This window comes from Macaca fascicularis, chromosome X (genome assembly GCF_037993035.2).
Source record: "Macaca fascicularis isolate 582-1 chromosome X, T2T-MFA8v1.1".
NCBI lineage: Eukaryota > Metazoa > Chordata > Mammalia > Primates > Cercopithecidae > Macaca > Macaca fascicularis.
Genome location: NC_088395.1, coordinates 48,656,265 through 48,677,390, shown reverse-complemented (window position 1 = coordinate 48,677,390; position 21,126 = coordinate 48,656,265). Strand labels below are relative to the sequence as shown.

At 50.9% G+C, this 21,126-nt stretch overlaps 2 protein-coding genes across 11 annotated transcripts; both read right to left on the bottom strand.

The window, feature by feature from the left end:
- Positions 1-263: 263 nt before the first annotated feature.
- Positions 264-7,758, bottom strand: EBP (EBP cholestenol delta-isomerase). 3 transcript variants are annotated; one of them, XM_005593461.3, is made up of 6 exons: positions 7,685-7,758; positions 7,075-7,303; positions 5,526-5,908; positions 1,937-1,973; positions 1,682-1,812; positions 264-747 (listed from the first exon to the last, which is right to left on the bottom strand). In XM_005593461.3, the coding sequence occupies exons 3-6, from the start codon at positions 5,848-5,850 to the stop codon at positions 524-526; spliced, it is 717 nt and encodes a 238-aa protein (XP_005593518.3). In that variant the 5' UTR covers positions 5,851-5,908; positions 7,075-7,303; positions 7,685-7,758; the 3' UTR covers positions 264-523. The 3 variants fall into 3 exon arrangements, with proteins under 3 accessions (XP_005593518.3, XP_073886094.1, XP_005593519.1); XM_074029993.1 differs by lacking the exon at positions 5,526-5,908; XM_005593462.4 differs by lacking the exon at positions 7,075-7,303.
- Positions 7,759-8,790: 1,032 nt separating this feature from the next.
- On the bottom strand, positions 8,791-21,068 carry PORCN (porcupine O-acyltransferase). 8 transcript variants are annotated; one of them, XM_005593463.5, is made up of 16 exons: positions 20,957-21,068; positions 20,395-20,636; positions 20,105-20,277; positions 18,579-18,771; positions 18,130-18,173; positions 17,559-17,740; positions 17,348-17,478; positions 17,215-17,232; positions 15,923-15,937; positions 15,699-15,824; positions 15,440-15,540; positions 14,163-14,239; positions 14,003-14,066; positions 13,811-13,896; positions 12,654-12,764; positions 8,791-9,223 (listed from the first exon to the last, which is right to left on the bottom strand). In XM_005593463.5, the coding sequence occupies exons 2-16, from the start codon at positions 20,565-20,567 to the stop codon at positions 9,122-9,124; spliced, it is 1,596 nt and encodes a 531-aa protein (XP_005593520.2). In that variant the 5' UTR covers positions 20,568-20,636; positions 20,957-21,068; the 3' UTR covers positions 8,791-9,121. The 8 variants fall into 8 exon arrangements, with proteins under 8 accessions (XP_005593520.2, XP_073886082.1, XP_005593524.1 ...); XM_074029981.1 differs by having other exon boundaries at positions 18,579-18,700; XM_005593467.5 differs by lacking the exon at positions 20,395-20,636.
- Between the last annotated feature and the right edge of the window lie 58 nt (positions 21,069-21,126).

The following is a 21,126-nucleotide window of genomic DNA, read 5'->3' as shown; positions in this document are numbered from 1 at the left end:
AAATAAATTTCTGTGGTTTAAGCCTAGTCTGTGGCATTTTGTTATGGTAGCTTGAGTTAAGACAAGGGGACTGTGGGGCCAGTGATAGGGTCTGTGTGGTGAGTTATGGGGTCTGGGAGGAGGGTCAGTGATAGGGGTTTGTGAGGTCAGAGATGGGAGGTCTATATGATGCTGATGGGGGTCTGGAATAAGTGAATGATGGTGGGATCTGTGGGGTCAGTCATAGGGCATCTCTGGGGTTAGTAATTAAGGATCTCTCAATGTTAAGAGTCAAGGTCTTTTATTTCCTGATTTTAAAAATTGTCACCATCATAGACCTCCTGGCTTCTCTTGTATCTGTGTCCTAATGGCTCCCAGCAGTGCCTTCAAACAGCCCCTTTATTCCCCTTCTTGTGCCCACCCATGAGCCTGAGTGTGAAAGATCAATTAACTTTGTCCCTCCAAACTGTGGGAGCAGGACTAGACTCTTCTGGCAGGCGGAGAGCTCCTCCTCGGCCAGTGTTCGAGCCCGGTCCACCACTCCTCAGTTCTTCTTGCTCTTGGCTTTTGTGGCCTTGGCATCCAGCATGCTCTGGGCATGAGTGAGGTGCTTCACAGCATCAAGCACAAGGACTCCAGGCAGCACCAGCCACAGGGCATTCATGAAGACAAAGTAAAACCAGAAGTAGAGAGGGTGGCCCAGCTCCCCGTGCTGGAATCCGTCACGGTGCTCCGTCAGGAAGTAGAGCACATCCCCATAGATCTGGCCTGTGGGCGGCAGGAGGGGAAAGAGAAGCCCCAGTGAGGAAGGTAACAGTTTCCCCAATTCTCTATTCCAAGGCACTTTCCAAGTCATCATTCAAGGTCTCAGAGTTAAGTATTCTGAAATCATAGAGCTGAAAATCCGAGAAATCAGAAAAGTGAGATTCCAGACACCAGAGAGCTAAGAATTTCAGAACTCAGGAAAGCTCACACCTTCAGATTTAAGGAAGTTCAAAATCCTCGAATCCAAGACAGCTTAGGATTCTGGGACTAAAGATAACTCCTATCTCTAGAACTAAAGAAAGCTAACAATTTAATAACACAAGATGACTGAGGCTGGGAACAGTGGCACACGCCTGTAATCCCAGTACTTAGGGAGGCCAAGCCAGGAGGATTGCTTGAGCTCAGGAGCTTGAGACCAGCCTGGGCAACATGGCGAAACCCCATCTCTACTAAAAATACAAAAATTAGCCAGGCACGGTGGCACATGCCTGTAGTCCCAGCTACTCAGGAGACTGAGGCAGGAAGATCGCTTGAGCCTGGGAGGTGGAAGTTGCAGTGAGCCCATAGCACTCTGGCCTGGGTGACAGAGCCAGACCCTATTTTAAAAAAAGATGACTGAATCTTACATGAAGGGATCTCAGAGTCCTGATCCTGGAGGTTCCAGGGGCTTCTTACCACCCTGGGCCACCTCATGTAACCTTCACAAGAGACTCTGTGATGGAGAAGGAGGAGGAGGAAGAAAAATGAACCCTCCCCACCTGAGAGTACAGGCTCAGAGAAGGGCATGGCTGTTCCAGAGCCTCAGGAGGTTTGTCATTCAGTCTGACTCACCCCTGGAAGGGCACCATTGAGATCCCACCCACAGGGATGCACCTGTGTCTGTGGATTCCCATCAACCCCTCTAGTGCCCAGTGCCCCTCTAGTGCCCTCTCCTTACCCACAGAGACCACAAGCTGTAGAACGAAGCGGAGAGGATGCTGGCGGAGAAAGGCGATCACCACCCACAGGCTGAGTGGTCCCCACAAGCAAGCTGTGATGGTTTCCATGCACACTGTGAAGTTGTCAGCCCTGCAGGAGAAAGCATGAGGGGACACTGGCATCGGCTTGCTCTTCCTACAGGTTACCCCATTAGGGTAACTTACCACTCCACCAAAACCAATGCCAGTCTCCACTGACAGAGGCAAACACTTACAGGATGTATCGGCTGTCTCCTTTGGCATACTCTTTCCCTGAAGAAAAGAAGAGAGAGACATGAAGAATAAAGGCAGGGAAAGGAACACACATTTGTGACAGCTGGGGGTCCCTGCAAGAAGACAGACTTCATAACCTTCCCATGCGTCTGCTTCCTCATCTGTGAAATGGGGTAACTGTTTGGATTCTAGTGGTTTATTTATCTAAAACAAGGTAATATGTGTAAAGCCTGACACAAAACAGTGTGGCTGTGATTGGTACTCAAGAAATGTGTGTGGCATAAAAGGAGGCGAGTGTAGATAATGGAGTGAGTGAAGTAGCCAATGAGAGAGAGAGAATGTAGGTGAACAGAGGAGTGAATAAAAGAGTGAGCAGAGAATCAGTAAGAAAAAGACTGCCGGGTGCGATGGCTCACGTCTGTAATCCCAACACTTTGGGAGGCTGAGGCGGGAAGATGGCTTGCATTAAGGAGTTCAAGACCAGTCTGAACAATATAGTGAGACCCCCATCTCTACAAAACATACAAAAATTAGCTGGACGTGGTGGCACGTGCCTACAGTCCCAGGCTGCAGTGGGAGGATGTCTTGAGCCCAGGAGGTTAAGGCTGCAGTGAGCTATGATAGCACCATGGTGCTCAGCCTGGACAACAGGGTGAGACCCTGTCTCAGAAAAAAAAAAAAAAAAAAAAAAAGAAAGAAAAAGACCATCCAATATAAAAACAGGCAGAAGACTTGAATAGGTTCTTCACAAAGAGAATTTCTAAATGGCCAATAAGTATATGAAAGATGTTCAAACTTCCATTAGTCACTAAGGAAAAGCAAATTAAAACCATAATGAGATAGCACTCACATCTACTGGAATGATTGAAATTTAAGAAACATCTGACCAGCCAGGTGCAGTGGCTCATGCCTGTAATCTTTTTTTTTTTTTTTTTTTTGAGATGGAGTCTCACATGTCGCCCAGGCTAGAGTGCAGTGGCGTGATCTCAGCTCACCACAACCTCCACTTCCTGGGTCCAAGCAATTCTCCTGCCTCAGCATCCTGAGTAGCTGGGATTACAGGCACCTGCCACCATGCTGGGCTAATTTTTGGATTTTTAGTGGAGATGGGATTTCACTATGTTGGCCAGGCTGGTCTCAAACTCCTGACTTCAGGCGATCTGCCCGCCTTTGCCTCCCAAAGTGCTGGGATTACAGGCATGAGCCACTGCACCCAGCCTTGTTTATAATGGCAGAAGATTGAGGGAAAATGCCCATCAATACCAGACAAGTCAAGTAACTGTATAATGTCCATGCTTCAAAAGTTCTTTATGAAATCATGAGGAGTGACCTCATTGAAAAAAGCAGCCGGGTGTGGTGGCTCACGCTTGTAATCCTAGCACTTTGGGAGGCTGAGGTGGGCAGATCACTTGATGCCAGGAGTTGGAGAACAGCCTGGGCAACAAAGTGAGACCCCGTCTCTTAAAAAAAAAGTTGTTAAAAAAAATAACTTGGTGGGGTAACACATACCTATAATCCCCGCTACTAGGGAGGCTGAGGCAGGAGCATTGCTTGACTGCCCAGGAGTTCAAGGCTGCAGTGAGCTATAATCATGCCACTGCACTCTTGCCTGGGTGACAGAACAAGACCCCGTCTCAAAAAAGAAAATGGCTTCTTTGGTTTTCTTGTAAGGAAAGAAAGAAAAAGAGAAAAGATTAGAAGTATATATAGCACATGGCTGGGCGCAGTGGCTCATGCCTGTAATCCCAACACTTCGGGAGGCCAAGGCAGGCGGATCATGAGGTCAGGACGATGGAGACCACCCTGGCTAATGTGGTGAAACCCCGTCTTTACTAAAAATACAAAAAATTAGCTGGGCATGGTGGTGTGCGCCTGTAGTCCCAGCTACTTGGGAGGCTGAGGCAGGAGAATGGCATGAACCCAGGAGTCAGAGCTTGCAGTGAGCAGAGAGTGCACCATTGCACTCCAGCCTGGGCGACAGAGCGAGACTCTGTTTCAAAAAAAAAAAAAGACGTATATATAGCACGTTACCATTTGTGTAAAATGGGGAAAGTGCAAATAATGATAATAATAATAATAGTGAACAGTTACATGGCAACCACTGTTTGCCAAATACTGTTCTAAGTACCTTACATATATTACTATTATCCCCCTTTTACAATTGAGCAAATTGAGACTTATGTGTATAAATAAACTGAAAAGAAACATAAACAACTATCAACAGTGCCTAACAGTATTTGGGGACACTTGGTGGATAGAAAGCAGATTTTCACTGCAAATCTCTTTAAATGTTTTTTTGACCCATGTGAATATATATGCAACAAAAAAGTTAAATAATGCTGGGCACAGTGGTGCGCACCTGTCATCCCAGAATGTTGGGAGGCTGAGGTGGAAGGATTGCTTGAGCCCAGGAGTTAAAGAACAGCCTGAGCAACATAACAAGACCCTGTCTCTACAAAAAAGTGAAAATATTAGCCAGGCATAGAGGTGTGCACTTATAGTATAGTCCCAGCTACTGCAGAGGCTGAGGCAAGACAATTGCTTGAGCCCAGGAGTTAGAGGCTGCAGTGAGAAATCATCATGCCACTGCACTCCAGCCTGGGCAACACAGCAAGACCTTGTCTCAAAAATAAGTTATCTACCAGTTTTGGAGGAGAAGGGCAAAAAAAAAAAAAGAAGAAGAATACAAGAATACATAATAATTTTTTTTTTTTTTAAGACAAAGTCTCACTCTGTTGCCCAGGCTGGAGTGCAATGGCATGGTCTTGGCTCACTGCAACCTCTGCCTCCCAGGTTCAAGCAATTCTCCTGATTCAGCCTCCCAAGTAGCTGGGACTACAGGCGTGTGCCACCACACCCGGCTAATTTTTGTATTTTTAGTAGAGATGGGGTTCACCATCTTGGCCTGGCTGGTCTTGAACTCCTGACCTCGTGATCTGCCTGCCTCGGCCTCCCAAAGTGCTGGGATTACAGGCGTGAGCCACCGTGCCTGGCTAATTTTTGTATTTTTAATAGAGATGGGGTTTTGCCATGTTGACCAGGCTGGTCTCAAATTCCTGACCTCAAGTGATCCGCCCGCCTCGGCCTCCCAAAGTGCTGGGATTATAAGCGTGAGCCACCGTGCCCAGCCTATAATAAATTGTTTAGGCCGGGCGCGGTGGCTCAAGCCTGTAATCCCAGCACTTTGGGAGGCCGAGACGGGCGGATCACGAGGTCAGGAGATCAAGACCATCCTGGCTAACATGGTGAAACCCCATCTCTACTAAAAAATACAAAAAAAAAAACTAGCCGGGCGAGGTGGCGGGCGCCTGTAGTCCCAGCTACTCGGGAGGCTGAGGCAGGAGAATGGCGTAAACCCGGGAGGCGGAGCTTGCAGTGAGCTGAGATCCGGCCACTGCACTCCAGCCTGGGCGACAGAGCCAGACTCCCTCTCAAAAAAAAAAAAAAAAAAAAAAAAAAAAATTGTTTAAAAGGTTAAATAAAAATTTAAAATAAATCAATGGAAGAAGAATAGGTGGATAGGTAAACATGCAAGCCAATCCCTGCCCAGCAAATCCCATCCCACAGCACATGAAAAAACTCAGGACTCACAGAGTTGAGATAAGAAGGCTTGGTCTCCAAGCAGGTCCTCATAGTAGAGAATGAACCAGCCCTCGATCACCAGGTGAATGAACCCACACACTGCAAACCAGCACAGGGACAGTCGCCGCCAAGTCCCCAGTGGGACAACCGCAGCACGACCCGACAACAGCCATGTGGTCACGACTAAGACCCCTGTGACAGAGAAGAGGCCAGCCAGTATATGCCAGGTGGGGTGGTCATTAGGTACAAAGTTGTCCAGTCTTAGGTGCTGAGGCCAGTATGGGTGCAAAGGGCCCGCATTGGTAGTCATGTCTTTGTGGGCTGATGGCTGCATGTGGATAGGCAGGAAGTTGAAGGAAAAAAAAAAAAAAAAAAACAGGGAACAGAAACACCTGGACAAATAGAAAGCACAGAATGAGATAATAAAATCTAATTCAAATAGTTTACTATCATAAGAAATGTAAATGGACCGAATTTACCAGTTAACAGACAGGACTGTAACACTTCTAATTACATTCCGTTTTGTTTTGTTTTCAGATGGAGTCTTGCTCTGTCTCCCAGGCTGGAGTGTAGTGGTACAACCTCGGCTCACTGCAACCTCTGCCTCCCGGGTTCAAACGATTCTCCTGCCTCAGCCTCCCGAGTAGCTGGGACTACAGGTGCCTGCCACCACGCCTGGCTAATTTTTGTGTATTTTTAGTAGAGACGAGGTTTCACCGTGTTAGCCAGGATGGTCTCAATCTCTTGATCTCGTGATCCACCCGCCTGCGCCTTCCAAAGTGCTGGGATTACAGGTGTGAGCCACCGCGCCCGGCCTACATTTTGTTTTAAGACCATGACTAAAGGCCAGGCACTGTGGCTGGTAATTCCAGTGTTTTGGGAGGCTGATGCAGGAGCAGCACCTGAAGCCAGGAATTCAAGTCCAGCCTGGGCAACTTAGCGTAACTCTTCTCTCTAAAAAAATAAAATCAGTCGGGTGTGGTGACAAACGCCTGTAGTCCCAGCTAGTAGGTAGGCTGAGGCAGGATCGCTTTGAGCCCAGGACTTCAAGGCTGGAGTGAGCAGTGACCACATCACTGCACTCCAGCCTGAGACTCTGCCTCTAAAAAAGAAGGCCCGGCGTGGTGGCTCACGCCTGTAATCACAGCACTTTGGGAGGCCAAGACGAGTGGCTCACTGGAGCTCAGGAGTTCAAGACCAGCCTGGGCAACATGGCGAAACCCCATCTCTACTAAAAATACAAAAATTAGCCGGGTGTGGTGGCGTGTGCCTGTAGTTACAGCTATTCAGGAGGCTGAGGCAGGAGAATCGCTTGAACCTGGGAGGCGGAGGTTGCAGTGAGCCGAGATCAGGCCACTGCACTCCAGCCTGGGCGACAGAGCAAGACTCTGTATCAAAATAAAAAAGAAAAGAAAAAGAACATAACTGAAATATAAGGCCACAGAAAGACTGAAAGCTTGTTCCAGCCCTCTAGGAGCCATATTATGATGTGGTAGAAACAGTCCCGGTCTCAGCCCTCAGGGGTCAAAGTCTGGTGGGAGGCACATGGGAACAACACCTGATCCCAGCTCTCCCTGGTCAGTCTGGCGAGGGATATACAGGACCAGTCCTGGTGTCTTCATTCAAGGGTCACAAACTGCTCACGACCACCAAACCCAGTCCTGTGCTCCGGGGTCACGGTTTGGTAAGAGACACAGGAACCAGGCGAGGTCCCGTTGCACAGGTCAGCGTCTTGCACCGTTCAACAAAAAGCTATTCCCTCCCCGACGCAGTTCTGAAAACTGAGGCTGGGGGACAGAGGAAAGAAAACGAATCAGAGCTACAACCCTCGGTGCCAGCGTTTGGAAAGCCAGAGCCTCCCCGCGAGAGCATGCAACGCCGTCAACCTGCACGGAAGAGACGGATTTGGAAAGGGCGGTGTCTGGCGTGCAGCGCTAGAACGGAACACAAAGCCCGAACCAGAACCCTCCAATCCCGCTGCCCAATGAGAAGGCGGATCTTCTGTCGTCCGGACAACCGTGCGGTAGCTGGGGGTCTAGCTCAGGCGCCAGAGGGCGGTGGGGGGGTGGGGAGGGTGGCAAACGGTCTCGCGCTGGCACGCCAAGGGCTGGCCGCGTAGCCGGGGAGAGCTAGGGGAGGGAGCAGGGGGCCGGGTGGAGGGCACTCACCCAGCCGCGCGATGGCAGCGGCCTCCGACACGGGCTCCGGGACCTCTCTAGGCTGGCTCTCGCGCTCTGTCACTTCCCCAGTTCGGGCTCATCCCCTCTTGGGTTCTCTTGCCTGACGGAGCGGGCCAATGGTGAAGCGAAGAAGACGGCCCATGCCGCTCCCAACCAATGGGCACTCTCTGTGTGCCGCTGGCCCCGCCCCCACGCGTGGCGCCATTTTCACCTGAGTCAGGTTTGGGGTGGAGACTGGGGCGGGCCAAGGTTAGTGGGCGTTTTGGATCCGTAGCCACTTTGCATCGAGTCCTGGCTTCAATTTCCTCATTCCCTTATCAGTCGATCAAAACAGGGACTCATTAAGGTGTGTATCCTCTTCTTCCGCTGGTGAAATTAGCGTTGCGTTGCATCCTTTCACCTCCGCCCTTTTCTAAGTAGAGTAACCCTCAGCATGATGCAAAGAAACTGTTACAGGAAGATCACATGCTATACACTGCAACCACCCCCTCCCCAGCTCTTCAGTGCTCAGAACTCCTCAGTCCTAATAGCAGCGGTCATTCTCTCTTCTCCCGACCTCAGGTCAGAAGAATGAATCAGAACCCAGGCCTCTCAGTCCTACTGACCAATTGGCATGAAGACCCTCAATCTCCGTGTGCCAGTTCTAAAAAGCCAATCAAACGCCTAACCACTAGTGGGTCCCCAGATGGAGCAATCAATCAGAATCCAGACCCATCCCAGACCTCCCATCCAATTAGAACCCACAACCCTCAGTCCTAAGGACAAATAGGCACCAACCCTTCATCTCTCTTGCTTTCTCTCCTCTGTGTCCCACTCAGAGCAACCAATCAGACTGGGGATCCTTCAGTTTTCCAGCCAATCAGGCCTCCCCCACATCCAACTATGCAATCTGTCCCTGCCCTAATCAAACCAAGCAGGACCAGGATCCTGCCATCTTCAGGCTCTTCATCTAATCAAACAATCATAAACTAACCATGAACCAATCACAGTCTGCTCTCTCTTCATGGTTTCCAGCTTCCAAACCTTTATCCATGCTGTGCCCCCTTCCTCACTCACTCCTATTCGCCTCTGAGCAGTGAAGAAGAAGCCTACTGTATATTTCCTACTTTTATTTGACAATAACAAATTGTATATAAAAAGGAAGAAGGAAGGCGAGGAGGCCCTGGATCTCCCCCTCTCTGTTTCCCCAAGCATCCCCCACCCCTAGGCCCCAACAGGGACCACCCCCTTCCCGCCTTGTGGTGGGGTGGGGATTGACAGGCATGGAAATGGTGTGATTTGTGTGTGTGTGTGTGTGTGTGTGTTGAGGTGTTGGGGGTCAAGGATGGAGGGGGTCAGGGAGTAGAGAGAGGGCCTTCCCTCATCCCCCATCAGTGGCACCCTGAAAGGGGTCTTAAGAGGGTTATGAGGGTCCACAGATGTGCCTCAGCCTATGAGACGGTAGAAGATCCAGCATCCAAAAGTGACCCAGTGACTGGCCCAGCTGAGCTCTGACCACTTGTGGACAGTGTATGCCATGCCATAGCCCTGTGGGAGAGAAAGAGGTGATGGTCCCACTTAACAAGGACAAAGAAGTTCTCAGGAAAACCCATCCTTTGCCCAGGGACATTTCTGTGACTGCTCTAGGTGAGGCCCCACAGAAGGGCCTAGGTACATATGAAAGGTGACCAGATATAGTTTTTGTCTTCTTCTTTAAAAATCATTTTAAAAACAAAGTGATCCCATTCTCTGACCTGTTATCTCCCTAATATATAAAGAGCTCCTAAAAATCAATTTTTTGGAAAGAAAAATTGCCAGAGAAGGTGAAATAATGGGTCATTCCAGTAAAGGAAAAACAAATGGCTCTTAAACATATGAAAAGATGCTCAGCCTCATTCATAATCTTCCTCATTTTATTTAGTTTCTTTTTGAGACAGGGTCTCATTCTGTCACCCAGGCTGGAGTACAGTGGCACGATCTCAGCTCACTGCAACCTCTACCTCCCGGGTTGAAGCGATTCTCCTGCCTTAGCCTCCTGAGTAGCTGGGATTACAGATGCTGCACCACCATGCCCAGCTCATTTTTGTACTTTTAGTAGAGATGGGGTTTCACCATGTTGGTCAGGCTGGTCTCGAACTCCTGACCTCAAGTGATCTGCCCGCCTGGGCGTCCCAAAGTGCTGGGATTACAGGCATGAGCCACCCCGCCCGGCCATCTTCTTTATTGAAGTGGCAAACATATCCAGGAAGCTTGAGAGGCACTCTGTACTGGTGGGGCAGCAGGCACGTTCAGGCATTGCTGGTGGGAGAGCACAAAAGTACTACTCCATTGAGACTATCAGGAACAGATCCTACAGATCTGTCTGCACCTGTGTGGATCCACGTGGGTACAGAGTTCCTGCTGCAGCATCACTTGCAATAGGAAAGGACTAGAAATCACCTGATGTTCACCAATAAGAGAAAAATTAAACTGTGTCACTTCCTCATAGTGGAAAAAATGAATGAGGACACTATATTCTGATGTGGAAGATTTTCAAAAATTGCAGAACAGTATCATTTGTGTGTTATCTTTAGGGTAAAAACTGGCAAGGGGGTAGAATTAAAATATATTTTTATATTTGTTTGATATGTTTAAATTTTGGAAAGATATTTTAATAAAAGGATAAAAGTGGGCTTGGTGCGGTGGCTCATGCCTGTAATCCCAGCACTTTGGGAGGTCAAGGCGGGTGGATTACCTGAGGTCAGGAGTTTGAGACCAGCCTGGCCAACATGGTGAAACCCCGTCTCACCATGTAACCTGTAAGAAGGTAGCGGGCAGAGGGTGGGAGTAAGTCTTTTCTCTGAATATCTTGAATACTGTTTGGTTTTTGAACCATGTGATAGGCATTCACTATTTAAAAATATTTTAATGAAAACAAAACAAAAACTTTATTTAAAAAGAAGTGGGCCGGGCGCGGTGGCTCAAGCCTGTAATCCCAGCACTTTGGGAGGCCGAGACGGGCGGATCACGAGGTCAGGAGATCGAGACCATCCTGGCTAACACGGTGAAACCCCGTCTCTACTAAAAAATACAAAAAACTAGCTGGGCGCGGTGGCGGGCGCCTGTAGTCCCAGCTACTCGGGAGGCTGAGGCGGGAGAATGGCGTGAACCCGGGAGGCGGAGCTTGCAGTGAGCTGAGATCCGGCCACTGCACTCCAGCCTGGGCGGCAGAGCGAGACTCCGTCTCAAAAAAAAAAAAAAAGAAGCAAAAAGCCAGGTGTGGTGTCATGCATCTCTAGTCCCAGCTACCTGGGAGGCTGAGATGGGTGGATTGCTCGAGTCTGGGAGTTTGAGGCTGCAGTGAGCTATGATTGTGCCACTGCACTTCAGCCTGGGTGCCTGAGTGACAGAGTGAGACCATGTCTCAAAAAAAAAAAAAAAAAAAAAAAAGCAAATCCCAGATTTTGCACACTTAACCTGAATTAAAAAACTTTTTTAATGTCAAAAAACATGAAGTTTTGTTTTCAACTGAAACCTAACTAAAGGAGAAGCAAAAACCTGGATTCTGCAAGAGCCATATGAATAAATGTTATTTTTAAATCGTTTTTAATTTAAAAAGGAGTAAAATCTGGAATTTGCATACTCAACATGAACAAAAATAGTGCATACATTTTAATGAAAAATTTTTAAAGTGCAGAATCCAGGGTTTGTACACTCAACCTAAGTAAAATAAAATACATATTTTTTGGCCGGGCGCCGGTGGCTCACGCCTGTAATCCCCGCACTTTGGGAGGCTGAGGTGGGCAGATCACCTGAGGCCAGGAGTTCAAAACCAGCCTGGCCAACATGACAAAATCCCGTCTCTATTAAAAGTACAAAAATTAGCCCAGCATGGTGGCACATGCCTGTAATCCCAGCTACTCAGGAGTCTGAGGCAGGAGAATTGCTTGAACCCAGGAGGTGGAGGTTGCAGTGAGCCGAGATCGCACCATTGCACTCCAGCCTGGGCAACAAGAGCAAGACTCCATCTAAAATAATAATAATAATAATATATATATATATATTAATTAAATAAAACAAGGTGCTCATGCCTGTTATCCTAACACTTTGGGAGATTGAGGCAGGGGGATTGCTTGAGCCTAGGAGTTCAAGACCAGCCTGGGCAACATAGGGAGACACTGTCTCCACAAAAAAATTAAAAAAACATTAACCAGGCTTAGTGTCATGCACCTGTAGTCCCAGCTACTCAGGAGGTTGAGGCAGAAGGATGGCTTGAGCCCAGGAATGTGAGGCTGCAGTGGGCTGTGATCACGCCACTGCACTTTAGCCTGGTGACAAACCTTGTCTCAAAAAAAAAAAAAAAAAAAATTAAATAAGAAGTCTTGCAAATTCTACCTAAACGATAATGAAATGAAATAATTAACACAAGTAAAACCTGGATTTTCCACTCCATCTCTATAAAATGAATTTTTTTTTTTTGAGACAGAGTCTCGCTCTGTTGCCTAGGCTGGAGTGCAGTGGCATGGGCTCACTGCAACCTCCGCCTCCTGGGTTCAAGTGATTATCCTACCTCAGCCTCCCGAGTACCTGGAATTACAGGTGCGCACCATCACGCCTGGCTAATTTTTTACATTTTTGGTAGAGACAGGGTTTCAAAGGGTTGGCCAGGCTGATCTTGAACTCCTGACCTCAAGTAATCCGTCTGCCACGGCCTCCCAAAGTGCTGGGATTACAGGCGTGAGCCACCATGCCCAGCCTAAAAGTAATTTTATAAGTAAAATAAATAAACATATTTTGCATACTTCATCCAAATAAAAGACCTAATAGTGTGACTCAAGCAGAGGGACTATGGGAAAGGACCGAGGAGCACTGGCTGCCCAGGCGAAGCAGCACAGTCTGAGGAGCTCAGGCTTCAGCTTCCCAGCCTTTGTCCTCATGGTTTCCCCCTGCCAGGTAGCGCCACCCTTGGTTAACCACACAGCCCAGGGCCCCACCTCACCTGCTCCTCTGTGGTGTCGTCCACATCGACATCAAACAGGGAGCCCAGGTAGGCCAGGTGGAAGATGGCCAGGGCTCCAAAGAGCAAATTTAAGGCTCGCACCCCCAGGCCCTGTGGGGGACAGATGGATATATTTGGCAACTGGACCTACTCACTGTGTCCCACCTCCTCCTTCGTGGGGGAGCCCAGGGGACACACAGGGCACAATGGGTTCCAGGACTGAGAATGCCCAGGGTACCCCCTGAGATAGGGAAGAGATGGTTCAGGGAGCCTCCTATGGGAGTACAGAGGCATCCAAGGATGAGGGTACTGTTCACAGTGAGGGCATCCTGGGTTGGGGAGCTTCGAGTCTCCAGGCAGAGGAGGAAGAGTGGCAGGGCTTTGAGTCGGGGCTTTATAGTAATGAACGGGAGTCGGGTGGGAGACAAATATGAGGTTGTCTGTACTTCTTATTGCAAACAGAATGAAAAACACAAAACCAAACCAAACCAAATCCCCACCATGACCTAGCGAGCCCATGCCTCCCACCCATCTCCCCTCCCCACCCTACCTCTGCTCAAGCCACACTGGCTGCCTTGCTATTTCTCAAAGATTCCAGGCCCTCTCCTACCTCAGGGCCTTTCCACTGGGTGTCCCTCTGCCTGGAACGTTTCCCTCTCTCACCTCCTTCGGTTAAAGGCCTCAAACGTCACCTCACCAGGGAGGCTTCTCTGACCTCCCTATTTCAAATGGAAATCACCCCCATAAAGGAATCACCTTTTCCTTACGCATTTTCTCCTTAGTACTACTTGCAATCTGACACACTATTATTAGACTTTACTGACTCATTTTTTATCTACTGTCTGCCAGGTTAAAATGCTTGTCCCATAGTGCTGGGACTTCGGTCTGTTTCGTTCACCATGTCTCCAGCACCTAGAGCACCAACAGGCACTCAACGGATGTTCATTGGGGGAAACAAATGCCAGGTGTGTATACAGCAGATGCTCGATAAATGCCTGTTAGGGAAACAGATGCTAGCGAATAGAGGAGAGGTTATGGGGATGGCTCAGGCACCAAAAGAAGAAGTTGGGCACCCTGAGACAGATACAAGGTAGAGACAGAAGGAACATTTTTGACGGGGAGTGTTGGGCACAAGGTTGCCCAGGCTGAACCCTCACCAAGCGATGCTGGTGTGAACAGTCTGGCGGGCACCGCTTTGACAAGACACAGGCACTGAGGATCCGAGCCAGGCGCTTCCGGAGGACTGGGGCAGTGGGGAGAGGTAAGGGGGTCAGGTTAGCCTCAGGGGAGGCTGGCTCCAGCCCCCGACCAACCTTCTATCCATCGGCTGAGCTGGGCCCTGCACTCACCATGCTCCACGTAAGTGATAAAAGCCAGGGATAGCAGGACCGCAGCCAGGTGGAAGCTGAAGCCCTGGGGGAGTGCAGGGGACAATGGAATGAGTGAGGAAGAGGCCCTGCCACCCACCCCCACCCAGCTTCCACCCTGATCCTGCTCCACCCTGCTCACATGTAGGAGGGCGCTGGCTGCATAGGTGACCAGGACAGCTGAGAAGGTCCCCAGGCGGAGAGCATTCTTGAAAACATCTGGAGGGGAAGAGATGTGGGACAAAATTCTCCTGAGAGTCCCCCAGCCCCTCCTGGAAGGCCATCGGCAGGATGAGAATACCCACAACCTGTTGGAGCCCCCAGGATAAAGTCCTTAGATGGCCTCAAACTTCACATGCCCGAAGCCCAGCTCCTGATCTTCCCCCGAGCCTGCTTCTCCCAGTCTCATCAAGTTCAGTCAATGTCAACTCTACCCTTCCAGTTCCTCAGGGCAAAAACCTGGGAATTACCCTTCATTTGCCCTCCCCAAACTCCCACATCCAAATTCAGCAAATCGTGTGAGTTCCACCTTCAGAATATGCCACAATCTGAGCTCTCCTCTCCACATCCACTGCCGCCACCACCATCACTGGCCTGGTGATGGCAGTGGCCTCCTCACTGCTGCATCCTTGCCCCACCTTCAGAATATGCCACAATCTGAGCTCTCCTCTCCACATCCACTGCCGCCACCACCATCACTGGCCTGGTGATGGCAGTGGCCTCCTCACTGCTGCATCCTTGCCCCCTCCCCTCAGTCTGTCCTCACAGCAGCCAGAGGGATCCTGTTGCAACCTGAGTCAGCCCAAGGCCCTCCTCAGCTTGGAGCCCTGCCGTGGCGCTCGTCTCCCTCAAAGAAAAAGCCAAAGTCCTCTCTGTGGCCCACGAGACCCTCCAGGCCCTCCCTGACCTCACTGCCTGCCACTGGCCCCTGGCTCACTCTGCTCCTGCCCCCGCTGGCTTTCTTGCTGTTCCCCATGCACCAAGCAAGTTCCCACCTCAGGACCTTTGCACCTGCTGTTCCGGCATCTGCTACATTCCTCCCCCACATATCTGCACTCCCTGCTCCCTCACCTGCCTTGCGTCTTTGCTCCAATGTCACCTCCTTGGGGAGACTTGCCCTGGCTAATTTTTTACAATTGCAATATCCCACCCTCCCCACTCCTATCTCCTGCCAGCACTCCTGGATCACCTTTACCTGCTTTATCTTTTTTTTTTTTTTTTTACCATAGCACTTATCAACACCTGAGCTATTATGTATTTTTTTCTCTTATGTATCATCTGCCCCCCAGGAGAACTGCAGCTCCACAAGGGTAGGGATTTTGGGTGCCTAGCACACGGAAGGTGCTCAGTAAATGTTGTATGAATGTATGAAAGGGCCTGGATTACCAACATAGCTGGAGTGGTGACTTGGTGACTCACAGTTATTTAGCCAATAAGACATAGGCAGGTTCCAGCTTGTGACAACTTCCACCATTGACCGAGGCAGCTCCACATTCAGTGGCTTAGACACCGTCAGGTCCCTGTTGGCAGAAGAGATATGCACATCCATTTGGGATCTCAACTCATCTGACCACCACACTTCTGTCTTGGCTGTTCCCTCCCTGGGAGCACCCACCCTCCTCCCTGCAGCTCCTCTAGGCAGCACCCTGTGGGAGAGGGGGTCCCCAAGCCCTCCCACCATTCCAGGTGATCCTTCTTCTCGGTAAAGCCAGCCCCCGCCAACGTGGCTGTGGCCTCGGACAGAAAGCCCACAAAATAGTTGCTGAAGTGGAAGGAGACAGCACTCTCGTAGGCTCGCAGCCACCTGGGGAGAAAGGGGCAGGGGTGAGAGGCATCACGTTCAGGTCCCAACATGATACCCCACCACATGTCAGCATCCTGGGCCCCGCTCTGTAGACTCACCTTACCATGGTGCCCCTAGGGCCCCCAGGGGTCAGGAAGGCAGCAGAGAAGAAAGAAAAGAGAGTCAGAGAGGCCCTGGAGGCTGGTCTGAATTGTTCAGACAAGACAGACGAAATGTAACCGCAAAAAAGGTGAACTATGATGGTCACACACAGACATCCACCCTCAGGCAGTTAGTCTTATGTGGCTCAAACGGATGCATGAGCTGTCCTATAATATGGCATGTCTTATAATATGTCCTATAATGTGGCAGGCTCACATGGCCAGACGGCCAAAGCCAGCCACCATCAGAGGCCCGACTTCACAGACCTGCACCCTCTAACAGCCAGACACAAATATCAGACTCCCAGCCTTGCAGTGCTCTAACCTGACTCAGTGACCATAGGACAGCCAAAAATCCCTGAGCGGGGCACAGAGAACATCAAACACCCTGCTATGCACACACACACACCCCCTACTAGTTGCAATCAGACATGGTCAAAAACAGGCAGCATCTTGCATTGGAAAAAGTATAGGTTCTGAAGTTAGGCCTGGGATTCATGCCTGGCTGCTTAGCTGGGTGACACTGGTCAAGTCACTTGACCTTTTGGAGACTCATTTGGCATTAGACCTAAACAGCAGTCAGGGAGTGGGGCAGGGGCCATACGACCAAAGAGCCCGATCAAACCCTATATTCAAACCAGAGGCAGTCAGTCCTGTAGGCTGGCACAGACCAGAGTTGGGTACAACCCCTCAGCTAGACAACACCAAGCCATTAGGCAAGGCAGACACACAGGCAGAGGTAGCCCATGAACTCCACAGACAGGCATATGACAAGCCACAGTCAGATCCACTCCTGGCCAAAGCTACAAAAAATCACAGATTTATCTTATCCAATGACAGCCACGCACCCTATCATTGACGGTATAGCCAGACAGCCACTCACAGGCTTACATTCTGGGGGTCAGTGGCTAATAGACAAACAACCCATACATATCCCTAGCCAGAGTCACTGACAGGTTAAAGTCACCCAACGAACACATACTTGTCACTCTCCATGACAGTTATGTGACTCGCTTCTAACAGCGAGACAGCTGAACAGATGGACAGCCAGACACATAGTATGTGTTGGAGTGTCAGTCATACAGAGTCACAGAGCCAAGCTTGGTCAGCCAGCCAGCCAGCCACAGTCTCTGTCTAGTCATGGAGTTGACGGTCAGACACACTTGGACACACAGAACCCATTGGTCATGGGCTCTGCCCCCACTCACGTCAGCCCCACTCCACGCGCCCTCACACCTGCCCTCATTTACCTGGCTTTGCGTTTCTTGCTGTAGTAACAGAAGACAGAAAGAAGCATTAAGAGACAGGCTCAGAACTGGGGAAACCGTGGGTTCCTACCCAACCCCCTCATTGCTGGGCAGGGGCCTCAAAGGCTGTGCTCACTTGCGAAGGAGGCGGTCACCATCGAGGGGGATGAAGTACGGGAAGAGGTAGGGACCCACGCAAGTGGACAGCACAAGGCACAGCAGGGCCAGTGCCAGGCTCCGGGCCACCTTCTGCAGCCATCGGCAGCTCTGTAGGGATCAAGGCTCCATGAGTGCTGCCCCAGGGTGGCTCCCACAGTCCCTGCCCACCCATCCACTCAGGACCTCACCAGTGGGCGGCCTTGGACAGCTTGTAGGTAGCTGTGGAAGGATATCCAGGGCCCGAACACGATGGTGCCCACGAAGTAGAGGTAGCCCATGAACTCCACCGGCGAGGGCACCGCACCCACCTCGCCCCGGTCCAGGTCAAAACCCAGAGACACCGCTTTCATGGCCACAATCATCTGGGCCCCTATGTATGGTGCCCATGGTCAAGTGGATGGGCAGAGAGCAGATCAGCATGGCAGGGAGCAGGTGCATCAGGTGAGATGTGGTAGGAAAAGGGGGCACAAGGATGGATAGGTGGGCATGGGACAGATAGGCAGGTGGGCAAGGAAGCCCAGGACAGATAGATGCCCTTACTCCAGAGAGTCAGGCACGTACATGACACGAGACAGACAGACTTTGGGAAAATGCACAGTGGAAAGAGACACGGACCCGAGGGTAATGTGAGGTCTGCATGTGCAGTGGGGTGGGCAGGTAAAAGCAGGGGAGGAAAGGCACAGGGTGGGGGCAGTTAGGAGACACGGAGTGGGGCAGGGGGGTTGGGCAGGTGAGAGGAGCAGGGGCAGGGCTACCTACCTCGCATCTTGTGCCATGTCACGGTGTCTACCATGTGCATCTCACTGAGGAAAAAGGTGCTGGTCTTGGTCCCATGACACTCATGGCCTCTGAGACCACGGGGGATGGGGGAAGGGGGGACCAAGGTGCCCAGAGGGTTCTGCCTCCTCCTATCCTACAACAGTCTCATGGCAGAAAAATTCTCCCAGGCTTCCTCCTCCAGGGGGAGCCCATGCCCAACCTGTCCCTTACAGTCCTGTGAAAGGACAAATCTCCCAGATTCCCTTCTCCAGGGACACTCCACACCTTCCCTGTTCTGTTTCTCCTCATAGGCAAATGATTCTCCCAGACTCCCTTGTTTCTCCAGGGAATCTCACCACCCTCCCTGTCTTGGACAACTTCATCAGGGGCCTGGGGACCCGCCCACGCACTTCAGCCAACAGTGTGAGGATAAGGATGCACACTCATACCCCATGAGTAGGTAGATGAGGATGGTGACAGAGAGGAAGACGCCTCGATGGGAGGAATGTCGGCAGAGGAACAGCACGAGGTAGCACAGGAGGCTGAGCAGCACGACCCAAACCATGTGCAGCTGGAAGAAGTGGTAGAGGCTGAAGAACCCGCCTGCCACGGTGCTTGCATGCTTCAGGTAGGATGGCAACCCTTTGGGTGAAAGGGAGAAAGAAAGGGAGAGAAAGAACGAGAAAGAGAGAGAGAGGGAGTGGGAGGAAGGGAGGAAAGGAGGAAGGGAGGGAGGGAGGGAGAGAGGGAGAACAAGAAAGAGAAGGTTGGTGGGCTGGTAGGAAGGGGAGGATGACCTGGGCAGAGGGCGTAGCCAGGGCAAAGGCCTTCAGGCTGGAATGTAGTGGGATTGGAGGGGCCAAAGCAGGTGTTGGGGAGCTGGAGAGGGTGGCAGGGCCTGGGTTTAAAGAAAAGAAACATCTGTAAAGGGCATTTGGGGGACCCTGGAAGAAATTCAGATATCAATTTATATAGGATAACATTATTGTATCCAGATTCAATGTCTTGGGGGGTGATGGTGGAGGATGTGTTTGTGGGGGATGATGTCCTTGTTCTCAGGGGCCACACACTGAAGGATGTGAGGTACAGTGTCATGATGTCAGCAGGTTATTCAAGCAATTCAGGAAGATGATAGATAGATAGATGGATGGATAGATGGATAGATAGATAGATAGATAGATAGATAGATAGATAGATAGAGCCAGCTAATGTGGCAAGATGTTGACAGAGAATCTGGTGGTGCATACGTGGGTGCTCATTGTACTATTTTTTCAACATTTCAGTAGCTTTGAAATATTTCAAAATAATAAACCTGGGAAAAAATAGAACATCCATTAAAAAAAAAAAGAAAAGAAAAAAGAAAGTGTAGAACCTTCGGATCTCAGATTTCCAGAAATCTCTGCCTCCTATAGGAATCTTGGGGACTTGGAATCTTTCATTAAGATACAGGCCTGCTATGACTGTGGAAACATTTCAGAATCCTAGAATCCAGAAAATGCATCATGCCCTGATTATAGAAATCCACAAACGCCAACATTTCAGAAGTCTAGAATGTGAGAATTTCAAATTGTCAGAATCTCCAAACCCTGTAATCACGGTACTTTGGGATTCCATAACCCTGTGACATCAGCATGGCAATGTCTTATAACCTTGGGATGTAGACATTTCAGAATCCCAAGATCCAAGAATCTCAGCTTTCCGGAATCCCAGAACCCAGGAATACTGAAGGGCATGGCTTGGCATGGCAGGATGTGGCTCGGTGTGGCGTGGCATGGTGTGGCTGGCATAGTAGGATGCAGTATGGTGGAATGGGGTTTGGCCTGGTGGGATGTGGTGGGGCTGAACGTGTTGGGGCCCAGCTTGGACATGCTGGGGCCTGGCAGGATGTGGCAGGGTAAGGTGTGTCTCGATACGGATGAATGTGGGAGGTCTGATATGGCCTGGCATGGTGGCGCACCGTATGGCAGGCACTTACCGAGCCTCCAGAGGAGGCGGCAGGCGAGGCAGATGGCAAGGAGCAGCCAGATCTGGTCAAGGCCCTGCTGGGCAGTAGGCAGGAGACAGCCTTGCAGTAGCTGCTGGAAAAATTCCTGGCGGCTGAAGGTGGCCATTGCGGACCCCCACGGATGGATGGCCAGATGGATAGATCTGTCAAAGCAGGGACACAGAGGGAGCGGGTGTCCGTGGGGCAGACCTCGCTTAAGGGATGGACTCCGACACTCACATTTCAGCTTGGGGCTGCCCAACCCATGTAAAGGCACGTACTGGAGGACTGGGGGAGGGTGTGAGAAGTCAGGTACATCAGACTGAGCCACCAGCTGTGTGCATGTGAGTGTTCGGCATGCACACGCACAGCCTGTGACCTGGAGTGAATGAAGGACCTCTGTCTTTCCAATGCTGTGAACAGTCCAGTCCGATGGTGATGGGATGGCATACATTTCAGGCCCATATATCAAATGGGGCGGGCGACGGGAAGGGGAATCCCTGGTTTCCAAGGTAGAGTCGCTCTGAGTGGAGGGCAGAGAGGGGGATTCTGTGACACTTGGGGGCCGTGTGCATCTCTCCTTGTATGGATGCAGCGGCGCGGGGCGGGGGTTTGTCCTGTATCCTCCGCGCGCCTCATCTCATCCCCACCCGGCGAGAGGCCGCCAACAAAGTCCTGCCCAGGTCTGGGGACTGCAAGGAGGTGGTGGCAGAGGACATAGCCGGAGGGAGAGTCGGAAAGGTGATGGGGAGGGGGTCCTAGCGCTCGCGCTACAGATCCACCCGGGGAGGCCGGCTCAGGGATGGGAGCTGGGGAGCCGCGTGCGCACTACTGGCGACCTACCTGGCAGGAAAGAAGCCGTGGTCCTGGGGACCGAGGACGCGCTGCCGCCGCCGCTGCCTCCTCCGGGCAGCCTCCCCCGCAGGCCGCAAGGCCGGGACCAGCAGCGGCTCCCAGGGCGGCGCGGCGAGCGGGCCCTTTAAATCCCGGGGCGGCCCGGCCGCCGGCTCGGC